This window comes from Talpa occidentalis, unplaced genomic scaffold (genome assembly GCF_014898055.3).
Source record: "Talpa occidentalis isolate TD23 unplaced genomic scaffold, MPIMG_talOcc4v2.1 talOcc4.12, whole genome shotgun sequence".
Taxonomy (NCBI): Eukaryota; Metazoa; Chordata; class Mammalia; order Eulipotyphla; family Talpidae; genus Talpa; species Talpa occidentalis.
In genome coordinates, this window is record NW_023601212.1 from 62,702,497 (window position 1) to 62,714,790 (window position 12,294).

At 32.1% G+C, this 12,294-nt stretch overlaps 1 protein-coding gene across 6 annotated transcripts in view; it reads left to right on the forward strand.

The window, feature by feature from the left end:
* KIFAP3 (kinesin associated protein 3) overlaps positions 1-12,294 on the forward strand; it is a 138,908-nt gene that overhangs the window by 79,099 nt on the left and 47,515 nt on the right. For all 6 annotated transcript variants that reach the window (XM_054693486.1, XM_037506506.2, XM_054693485.1 and 3 more), the window contains 2 exons: positions 3,703-3,801; positions 8,927-9,012. In XM_054693486.1, the coding sequence (XP_054549461.1) occupies positions 3,703-3,801; positions 8,927-9,012 (185 nt within the window). The remainder of the gene's footprint in view (positions 1-3,702; positions 3,802-8,926; positions 9,013-12,294) is intronic.

Genomic DNA, 12,294 nt, shown 5'->3' on the forward strand with positions numbered 1-12,294 from the left:
TAATTTGTGCTCGTCATTTTTGTTTTTTGACTTCCTTTTATGTTTTGTTTCAGTTTCATTTTCATTATCTTATGTGTTATATTTACTGCTTTTTCTTTGGAGGGTCTACTGAGATTAGGGTAGAATGGACTATTATTTCTGAGACACTTAGACAGTTTGTTACCAAACTTTTCTGACAGGCCACAATTTATTCTCATCCTTCTCTAAATTGTATTATTTAGGTTCTGTTAAGTCTACATTTGTTTTGTTGTTTCTTTATAATAACCATTTAATTACTTTCAAATCTATCTTGATGTTGATATATTCTTTTAATTTTTGTTTTTCAGTAAAGTTCCTTACACTTCTTTCTGTCTTGAATGAGAGTCTGACAGGATAGAGTATCTTAGACTAGAAAACTTTTTCTTTGAGTACTTTAAAATCTCCTGTTATTCCTTTCTTGCCTGTCAGATTTCCACTGAGAAGTCTGAACAGTCTTACAGGCATTTCCTTATAAGTTGCTCTTCTTTCTCTTGATGCTTTTAGTATTCTTTCCTTGCCATTAGCTTCCAAGAGTTTTTTTTTTTTCCTTTCAATCATTTTCTTTTATTTTCATTCACTTATTTTTAATTCATACAATGTTTGCTTTCTTTTCTGAGGTATAATCCCCATAGAATTTCCACCACCAATTCACCTGTATCACCATAGTCCCTTGTGCTCTTCCCGCCTTCATTTTGATCCCTTTCCCCCTTCCCTGTAGAATGTCTCTGATTTATAGTTGTTTGTTTATTTTTGTTTTGTTGTGTTTTTTTATGTTGTTATTATCATTTTTTTCCCTTGATTCCCTATATTCTTCCTATAAGTGAACCCATCCGGTATTTTTCTTTTTCTTTCTGACTTATTTCACTGAGCATAATCCCTTCAAGTTTCATCCATGTTGCTGTGAATGGCATGAGTTTATCTTTTCTGATTGCTGAATAGTATTCCATTGTGTATATATACCACATCTTCTTGATCCAGTCATCTATTTTTGGGCATTTGAGTTGATCCCAAGTCTTACCTATTATAAATAGTGCTACAATAAACATAGGGGTGCATGTATTCTTTTGAATTAATATTTTTGTGTCCTTTGGGTAGATCCTTTTGTGTTCTTTGGGAATTGCTAGGTCATATGGTAGTTCCATTTTTAGTAGACAACAGTTTAATTATAATGTATTTTAGAGTGTGTTGGTCTGGCATTATTTAGTTTTGAGCTCTTTGGGTCTCTTAGATCAGAATGTCTGGATCACTTCCCATATTAGAGGTGATTTTTAGCAATTATTTCTTCAAATACATTTTCTTTGCCTTTCTCTTTACTTTTAGAACCCCCATAATATTGATAGTTTTTCTCTTTAGGTTAATCCTAAAGAACTCTTAAACTTTTATTTTCTTTGTTCTGTTTGTGTGCTTTCTGACACTGTACATTCAAGTTCACTGATTCTATTATTTGTGTTTATTGTTTACACCCTTTAATGTATTTTTAATTCCATTATAGTATTTTTTTATAACCATTACTTATATTTATAGCAATCTCAAAATTTTTCTGTCTTATTGTGTTTTTTGATCTTCCATTGTTATTCTCCATTTAGCAAGTATGGACTTAAAAGACATATTAAAATGGTTATTATAAAGAAAGAACAAAGCAAATCTAGATGTAACACACAGCTAAATAATACAATTTAGTACTCATTGGGCTTGATTGCGATGTATACTGAGAATTTTTTGCTCCAGCATTTGTGATATCTCTTCTGTCTCTTCATTTTTAGTTTTTAATGATTGTAATAGGGAGCTTTCTTTTCTTGCTGTGATATATTGGACTTATACCTAGCTACCCTTAACTAGGTATAACCTTAGGTTATTCACCCAATTAATCAGTTTCACAGATCAATGTCTCTGTACCTGTTCAGATAACAGGGGCACTGATTTTGTTGAAGGGTATTAGGTAGGAAGGAGCTGGGGCTGTAGGGCACCAAAAAGTCACCTCTAGAGAGCAGCAAATTTTCAAGCTTTCTGCAATGCTAAGGGTACATGAATTATGAAGCATGAAAATCCACAGTGGACCCTTCCCCTATGCCAACTCCTCAGCCAGAATGTCACAAGCAGTCTAATACCTGTTTCAACCTTTAAGCAGTGATTGAGTAATAGATGTAGCATTGGGTGGGGGTTATATTTGAGACAGGGTTACAAGCTGGGAACTGTTCTCTCTGCATTTTGAGTGAGGAGCCATACATTGGAGTACTTGTTCTGGTTGTTAAGGTGCAGGTGCTTCAGATTCTGGGTTATGACAGTATTTGGTTGTTGTCTCAATTTTGGCTTTGGTGGAAGTAAAGACAGCCATAGGCTACAAATAATAGCTTTTTCGTAATGAGACACAGGTGATCCCATCTGACTCTTCACCACCCATTTGGACTCCATATGTTCTCATTTGGGAAACACAGGCTCAAGCAGATAATCAACAAACCACAGTCTTACTCCTATAGTTCAGCAATGGTACACCCTATGTCCTGCATGCTGATCCTATGTACCCCCTTCTCCAGTATAGCCCCAAATTTGAAAAATCCCTTATGTAGAAGTGTGCCCTTGAATTAACAGCAGACTTGTAGGGCAACCACTCCTCCCAATCATGTACTGAACTGCTTCAGTGTCACTCCAAGTACAGTTTAATTATAGTTTTTCCAATCCCTCCTTTCCATTGTGCTATTGCTCTTTGTATACAGTAGTTATTCATTTATCTTTCAGAGATTTATGTCTTGTTTCAGTTGTATTTGGTTGTATTTTGTATTAAATATGTAGAGGAGGTAGGGCCAGTGTCTTCACTCTGCCACCATCTTGCCAGATGGGTTATTTCCATTTCGGGGGTTGGGAGAGATGCCATTACAAAAAATTCTCCTATGAGCATTTTTAAATATTTCATTTGGTGAACAGATGTACTCAGTTCTTTTAGATGTACACCTAGGAGTAGAATCATTAAGTCACAAATTATGCATATGTTTTACTTTAGAAAATAATGCCAATCTGTTTCCAAAGTAGTTGTTCCAATTTTCAATTGGAAACTATCAGTTGTCTATGTCACCATTATATGTTTGGTTTGTAAATTCTTTAATGCATTTTGATAAGTCATCTAGAGATAGAAACTCCAGATATTTGAAATATTTCTACATATATATGTTGGTACTCTAGTACACCTTGCAACCAGGAATTTTCAGATCCAAAGTAGAATCTGAAAGAGAGACTAGGTAGTTGAAAGGTGAAAGTGAAAACAACATAGTTGGCGGAAAAAGAATGAAGATTTTATGGTGTGGATTTGGGAGATTGGAAAACGTTGAAACAAAGTGACCTGCATCCTTGAATTGCTGTCCCACATTGGTTATGATAGAGAGCTTTTACAAAATCTTATTTTTTTTTTATTTCAAAGTAATAACCTATTTATTTTAACTACAACCAAATATACTAAAATTTCTGAAAACATATTACCATGAAATTTCCTCACTGATCATAATGATGTAATCTGGAATAATCACCTAAAACATAAATAATAACCTGCCATAACATGTTATAAACAATCTAAGTTACCTGTCTCCTTATCACCTTTAGTTTTACCTTACTCTCTATTATTGCCCTCATCATTTTTCAATTTTATGTGTAAATATAGTATTATTTTATTTGAATTTTTCTGTTTCTTTTTAGCTCAACAAGAAGACGATGAATTTGTGTGTCAGATAATTTATGTCTTCTATCAAATGGTTTTCCACCAAGCCACAAGAGATGTCATAATCAAGGAAACACGTATCCTTTTAATGTTTACAATAGATCATTATATATCACAAACTTCTTTCTTGAGTCCCAGGCATTTGTTGCTACCTGCAACCTGGATGTGTTCCACCTGCCTAACTAAAGAGGCATAGCAAAGTGTAGCCCAATTTTAAATTACCTTTAACTTACTGGCTGCAGGACCTTGGATAAGTTACTTAATCTCGTAGCTCATACCATCTTGCATCTATAAAATGCCCTAATATTATTAAAATAATGACGTTCCCACTGTATATTACAAGTACTAATGGATTTAAAGTGTCTAATAGATCTCAATAAAAATACTCAGTAGTAATTTATCATTATTACTTCCAAAAGATCCCCTAAAATCAAAACAGCCCACTCTTTGTATTCATAGTGAATAATAATGGTATCATCCACCTAGACCATAGCTGAAAATGTTTATTTCTGCTCTCCCTTTTACTGTGTACAATCATGCATTTATTCTGTGAACATTCAAGTGCTACCCATCTGACATACTGTTTTAAGTATTAGATATATAAGAAATTCAGTCATTTTACTTAAGGAGTTTATGGTCTGACTGGAGATATAGATAGTGAGATCCATGTCAAAATGGATAAACATAAGATAAGGAGAAGATCTATAACTAAGTCTGGGGATGTTATAAAAGCTGGTAGTGGAAGTAATATGCTGAATCTCTGTTTTTGGGGTGTGTGTGTGTGTGTGTGTGTCTGTGTGTCTGTGTCTGTGTGTGTGTAAAATGCAAAATCAGCCTTTGGACTTCACTGCATATGATCCTTCATTACCCATGTGAAAAATCTAAATTCTTATGTTTACTATACATAGCTCTTCATAACCAGACCTTAACCTATTTTGCCAAGACTCCCCCTCTAACCATACAATATACACATGTCTCTTAGTACCAGATTTCCCAACATTTATCAGGCATGATCCACCTTATCATCACTTACTGCTTCTGCATGTGCCTAGTCAATTTCAAATACGTCTCTTTTTTTAACCAAACAATCTCTTAACTCATCAAAGATAAGTTTTTAAATCACCTTCACAATTCAGCCTTTCTAATCCTGTCCCTCCAACCTTTCCAGTAACAGTAATTTATTTTTATCTCTGATGAACTATTTAAATTATGTATTCATATACCTGTCTCTATGAAAATATTTGAGCCCTTCAAGCTCAAGGACTGGCTTTGCCATCATCTATACCCAAAATTAACACAGACCTGGCATGTGGTTGGTACTTATTTGATTAATGAACTCATGTACCTAAACAGTTAATGCCTGTCTAAAAGGAATACCTTGGGGGACTTCAAACTTTTTAAATGATCCTGCCATTCCTCACAACATTTTGAAACTCTTTGTGTTACATTCAAAGGCAATGATACATACTTTAAGTGTCAACTTTGGCAGAAAATTGCCTCATTTTTGAGGACATGTGTAATTTCTGGAACCATGTAAAGTCACCTAAGAGTTAAGTTCAGTGAGTAACAATTCTAATGGATAAATGTTCATTTTTATATGGGCTGTCAAAATGCAAATGCTGACTTATCTGAACATCTATATTGAAGATATCTCCCTTTATCATTAAATAATAAATATTTTTTCAAATATTTTTACAACTTTTAAACTGACTCTCCCAGAATGATAAATTCCAGAGACTCTTCTGAGCAATGCTAACATCATTGGAATACATTAATTTTTTGCAGCTGTGTTTGAGGGTACAAATTCCTTTAATACTAATAGTCAATTAATGAAAAAGATTTTGTGATAAGTGAGTTCTGAAAGATCTTTTTGGAACCTTTAGTGTGCTTTTCTGAGTTGAATGTCTCTTTAAGTCTTGTATGGAATACTAACTACAGAAGCCATTATAAGAAACACATATTATATTAGAAAACATTATACTGAAAGTATAACATTCCTAGTTAACATTTTCAAAAGAAAGCCCTATTATCTCATGAGGTATTTCCTGTGAACCAAAGAATAATAGTTACTTAAAGTGTATACCAAGGACAGGTATATAGCAGATTAAGTATTACTATTCTGCTTAGGTCTGTCTGTTTAAAATGTATTGGTGTGATAACATACATTTGTAGATATGTAATGTTTTATACCCCTAAAACATTTACAGTATTGTAAACCAATGTTATCTCAATAAACATTGTAGTTAAAATAAAATTTAAAAAAATAAAATGTACTCTGTCCTATTAGCAAAGCTTGCAGTATTAAGACATCTTCCATTTGACTTTCTCTTCTCAGAGCAATTTTCTTTGCAGGTTCAAATATTTTGTGCCATTGAACCTTAAGTCCATATTTATAAAAACAGTTATTCTGAGGAATATAACATGTTGGTAATGGTGGCAATGGCAGATAAAAGATTTGCTAGATTAAAATTTTTGCATAAGCATCAAGGGATACTAATTATATCTGTTGTTTTTATCCATGAGTTAAGATTGGATAGATTGCTTGAAGGGATTTATTTGGCCTATTGTTTTGGTATTTGAAAAACCAAGGTTTTTTTGTTGGTGTCAATAGCATTTAAATATTTTTTGTATTTTGTACATAATTAAAATTATTAAATATTTCACCATTTATGCATTGTATTTTGATTTATATTGTGATTCTCTATGAAACCAGTATATTTGAACATTTTAAATAAAGATACATTAGGCACAAAACTTTTCATTTTTTAAATTAAAATTTTGATCAACATTATTTGATAAAATTTTTTTTGTTTGTTTTTTGTTTGATATAATTTTAAACAAAATGAAGGAATGAAGGAAAGAAGCAACGTTTGAGATAACTGGTATAGACTTATTTTAGGTAAATAAGTTTTAAATGATTTATATTAAAATATTCAAAATACTAAAAATGGTTCTCAACAAAACTTGTAGTTATGGAGAACCTGAACTTGAGAACTAATTCTATTGTCATAATTTTCATATAATCCCAACAATTGCAGTATGAGAAGTAAAATAAATCAAAATATCTAGATCCTTTTAGATTCTGCCTAAGAATTTCTAAGATATTCCTAAAAATTGTATTTTCATTTTATCCTCACAGAAATTATGGTTAGTATTTAGAGTAGGTCTCATTTATTTACCTACTAAATAAAAATTTATTTAGCACCTGTAATATTTTTAAAGCAGTGGTTATTCTGGTGAATGAAATAGACAAAATTCCTACCCTAATGGAAGTTACATATATTCCAGTGGAAAAAAGAGGCAATAAACTCCATATTCTCCACATTATGATGTATTTCAGATTTATTATTCTGCTTGTTTTTCCTACATTTTAAATATATGCCCCCCCCAAGAAAATAATAAGTAGGGATGGGTCAACCTCTGTATTTGCTATTTGATATGAAACTTGGTAAAATTGGTATTATAATCAGTGTCACAGAGAATGTCATTTGCTTTTATGCATATACTAAAGTTTTTTTGGTAGAAACTTGTAGCCTCTGTTTCAAATACAGTTTTAAGCAAAATTAATTATAAATATTGGAGATCATACTTTCTCTTTTTTCACCACCTTTTTAAAATTTATTAAGTTACTTGTTTGATTTGAGTTTTATTTATTTTTCCCTTCCCCCTACCTATTCTGTATACTTTCCTTTTTTTTTCTTGTGTTAGTTAACTCAGATTTCATTTTGCATTCTCACAAAGTTCTGAAGAAATATATCTGTCCTTCTACTATCAAATCTGATATGCCCACTTCCACTTTCTATGTTACTTACTATCTAGTATAATTTCATCTTATAACATTTTTTAATTAGTTTAATTATTGCCTTTTAAAACTCAGTGTCTTCCTAAGATTTACAATGTTGATCTATTTTCTCATTTACTGTTTCTTCTTGAATTCCATTCCTTTATTCTCTGAGTTGATTTTCTTTAATTATCAATCATATTTGCTTAGATTGCTAAGTGAATATCTATGAATATCTATGTATTTATAACTGAAAATAATTTGCCCTCTTTAATAATAATTAGCATAATGCGGAATTCCAGATCGCATTTACTTTCCTCAGCAATTTGAAGGTATTTTTTCCACTGTCTTCTGCCTTGAATTAGTGCCAGTGAGAAATAGGTGGTCTACTAATTATTGGTATCTGTCATAAAGACTGATGCCAATTTACTTTTCTTTCCCTTATAATAAATGACTTGATCTTTTTGACAGGGAGACCAAAAGAATATTCCTCCTTCTTGAATGCCAAGTAGTTCTACTTCAATTTGACTTGGTAATATAGCCTTGCTTCATTTTTCCAAGTATGCAAATGTGCTCTTTCAGTATGTAATTTTCGTTTTATATAATTTTAGCAAAATTTTCCTGAGTAATAATACTTAGTGTTCTGCTTTGTTGCTTTGGACGTTTTCTTAAGGATTTCTGTTACGTTGGATCTTTGCCTATGTTTAATATAGTATCATTTTCTAATTTTTTTAATCTTTAGTAATTTTGCAAATTTTTACTTCCTTTTATATTTCTCTTAGAGTTTTATGTTATTCTTTACCTCATTACTATCGATTTAGCTGTTATCTGTTTGAAATATTTTTTTGCTCTGTCTAAATTATTTTATTTCTCTGAGTTTTCTAATTCTGATTTATATTGTTCATTCATATATATTCTATTTTTCTAAAATTCCTTTATCTCTTTTTGAAATATTAGATTGCAACCTTTAATTTTATGTTTTCTCCTATTAACTATGTGGAGATTTGACTATGATCCTCTTCTGTTGCTCTTTTTGTATAAAAATATTCCAGAATTTTGGGGGAGGGATCAAAAGAGGATCAAAAAGTTTAGTAGCTACACTACACATCTCTACAGAGCCCTCTTTAGTAAATTTCACAATTTTTTTCTTTCCAAAATATGACCCTGTACTTTCCGAGATTTCTGAGATTCTTAGTTTTCCTTACCCATTTTTATGTAGTTTTTTTATTCCTGTTGTTCCTCTTTTATAAACAAATTAAGTATTAAATGTCTATGCTCATTTTGTACTAATGATTTTATTTTATAATTTGAGGTTAAATTTCAAGTTGGCATGTGAATTTAGAAAAATACAATTATTATCTAATGCAATTGAATGGTTTCGATCTCAAATGCAGTTTGTATCTTTAACCAGTTTTATTCAGAGGCTCCAGCATATCTCATAGATCTGATGCATGATAAAAATAATGAAATCCGAAAGGTCTGTGATAATACCCTAGATATTATAGCGGTAAGTAATTATATTTTTCTGCACAAAATATAAAGTCTTCCAACGCGGCAGACCTCTCCTGTCTCGCTCGCTGCTCCCCCTCAGCAGTCTATTTCCGTACATCTGCCTGTTGAGCTCCCCGCTCTCACTGGTGAATCTCTCCAACCCCCCCACCACCACCCCAGAGACTCTGGCCTGTACCCTACTTCTAAAAAAAGCAAACAAACAAAATATAGTCTTCTGGGGGTGGAAGGGAAGAAATTTTATCTGTATGTAGAATTTTGCCTTTAATGTAAACATTAATTTGTATTTTGGGAAAGCTAAGAAAATACTGTATTCACTTTTTAAACATTAAGACCTGTGCCTTTCAATTTTTAAGTATAGGTTCCTTACTTAAAAAGATTTATACATTCAGAGCTTTAGGTCTGGTCTATAGTCCACCTCAGAATCTCTTCTCAGAGAAATTACTGCATAGGAAAATGGGGTTTGATCACAGTTTCTACCAAAACTTAATATATCAACTTTGCAGCTTTGCATTTAAGTTTTTTGGTAAGTTACATCTTATATCAACTATTTTTTTTCAATTCCTTGACATTTTTTTCTTACAGACTTATTTTACTGTTTTCTTTAGAATGATGAAACTCAAATCTTAATGTTACAACTTTAGGAGTTTTTAAAGAATGTATAACTGAAGGAATGTGATCAGAGGAAATGTGAGTTGTGTGTTAGAAAATTGCTCACCATGCGAGACTTTTCCATAGAAATCATGCTGCTCACCAGAGTCCTCTGGACTTGTTAGCAGCACCAGACATTAGATTACTTTAAACACTTTTTATCTATGACACATTCTATACACAGCCTTTTTGATCTTTCTTTGAGTTGGATTTATACTTTCATTTTGACTTACCCTATAAAAAGTTTCTTTAATATAATCAATTCAACAATTTTCAAAGTTAACGTAAGCATCTGAAGAGGATCAGAATATTGAATAATATTTTAAAGAATTTTCATTAAAAATCCCTTGACATTTTTGCTAGTGATTTCACTATGAAATTGGTCGTGTTATTAGATACTTTCTTATTAATTTCTCACATTTTAGTTCAGAATATCATTGCTAATTTAAAACTTACTACTAATCAGTTTTAATTAGTAATATTATTACCAATTTAAATGATTACATTGACATTTTAGCTTTGATCTCTAAGTTTAAATAGGGAAACTTTTCATATTAAATCTTTATTCCACCAAGATGTTTCCTACCTGTAGAGCACTAGTTGCTGGGTTTATGATGTGAAATATTTATTATTCCTACACGATAATTTCATGGCTCATATACTATTTTCTAGTAGATCACTAATATCTTTGTTGTATATAAACTGTATGTTGTAAAAATAAGAAACTTCATAAAGTCTTTAAGTTCTGTATGTGATTACCTTAAGCAATAAGAAAAGAGATGCCAATCTTATGAATTGTCTTTAGCATATTTTCAAATTACCTTCTTTTGAGAAAAGGTAGCGGGAAGGTAATATGTTTAGTTACATATTAGGTGTGTTTGGTTCAGAATGTGCTATACTGATGATTTCAAAAGGTCACCTTAGTCTTACTATAAAATATTTCATATAAACTATGAATATATTTATTACATGATTAAAAAATGTTTATTCCCAATTATATCTAAACTCTGGGCTCCAGTGTCTCATCTTAAACAGAAGTTAACCCCATCCTGTGTCAGCCTTTCTTTTCTCTATACTGTCCTAGTTCTCTCCTATCTATAGAATCAATTTTCTTTAAATTGTCTCCATGTTATTTCCATCATTTCTTCACTCCCTACCTCCCCATCTTCCTTTCAACCCATGACAATTCTGGCTTTTACCTGCATTGCAGCATTGACTTCTCACTAAAGCCACTCTGACATTCATTTTTCTAAATCCAAAGAGCATTTTTCATGTTCATTTTACTTTGCTGATCCTACCCTTCTTGAAGTAACTTACAAATCCTGAATGGAGTTAAAATGTAAAATCACAAAGAAACTTTAGACTATTATAATCTTAAAGAGAGCAATCGGGCCTCCCTGGTGGCATAGGGGTTAAGTCTCAGCACTATCACCACTGTGGCCTGAGTTCCATCCCAGTCTGGGGAGCTAACCCACATATGCCGCAGCAGACCTGCCTTGCCCACTGCTCCCCTTAGCAGTTTATTTCAGTAGATCTGCCTGTTCTGCTCCCCACATGGTCTCTGGTAAATCCTCTTTTATACACACACACACACACACACACACACACCCCTCTGGCCTACACCCCAGTTCTTCTATGCATAAACAAATAAATAGACAAATAAACATTGAGATAGACAAACAAATAGACAAATAAACACAAGATATTGAGAAAAATATATTTAAAAAAGAGAGAACAATCAGCAAAATGAAAGTGGTGGTATATCAACTAGCTATATATATGGCCCTCTAAGAAACTAACCAGTCACTTGAGTTTGTATAAAATTCATCTGAGCAAATAATCTGAAACAATCACCTATTCTTGGACTCTCTACACTGAGTTCACAAAGTAAGCATTTGATGTGTGCTACGAAGTAATTTTGGATTGTTTTACTTCACATTTTGTAAAACTTTGATATGAAAAGTTATTTAGAAATTCTTGACATTAAACTGAGAATACTGAAAGATAATTGTGTGTAGGGATAATAATTTGATTTGGAAGTCTGCTGTGCTACCAGCTGAGTCGTTATTCATAGCTAAGTTTCTTAGAAGAAAAGCATCTCAATATAACTGATGGAAGGGCACCAGGCTCTGGCTTACATTATGCTGGAAGAATATATCTTTACCTTTCTTTTTGCTATTACAGAACTCCAGGATTTAAGCTCTTGGTTTAGTTTTAACTTGAGAGAAAGAACTGCATCACTGGGAGCAACTTTTTCCCCAAAATATTTTTCTTCTCTTGACTGTTAGGTATGGGTTCTGTTTTAGATTCAACTTTTGCTGTGGAATAATAATGAGGTCTAATGGTTTGTTACATCTGGAAAATAACTGACCTATCAATAGTTCTCTCACCTGCTGAGTAATCTCAAGCAATTTATTTACGTTTTTGAAGATTCTATTTTTAATGATAATTCTGAGGATTATAGTTATTTTAAGGGTTAGAAAAAGGGTCTGGCATCTACCACATGATAGTCACTAAATATTTTTTGTTCAAATCAGACCAAAACTCAAGTCTAACTGGGAAATTTATATGTAGACTAAATATTTTGGCCAGTGTTTCTTGTCATTGGTACAGTTAATTATGTTATTTT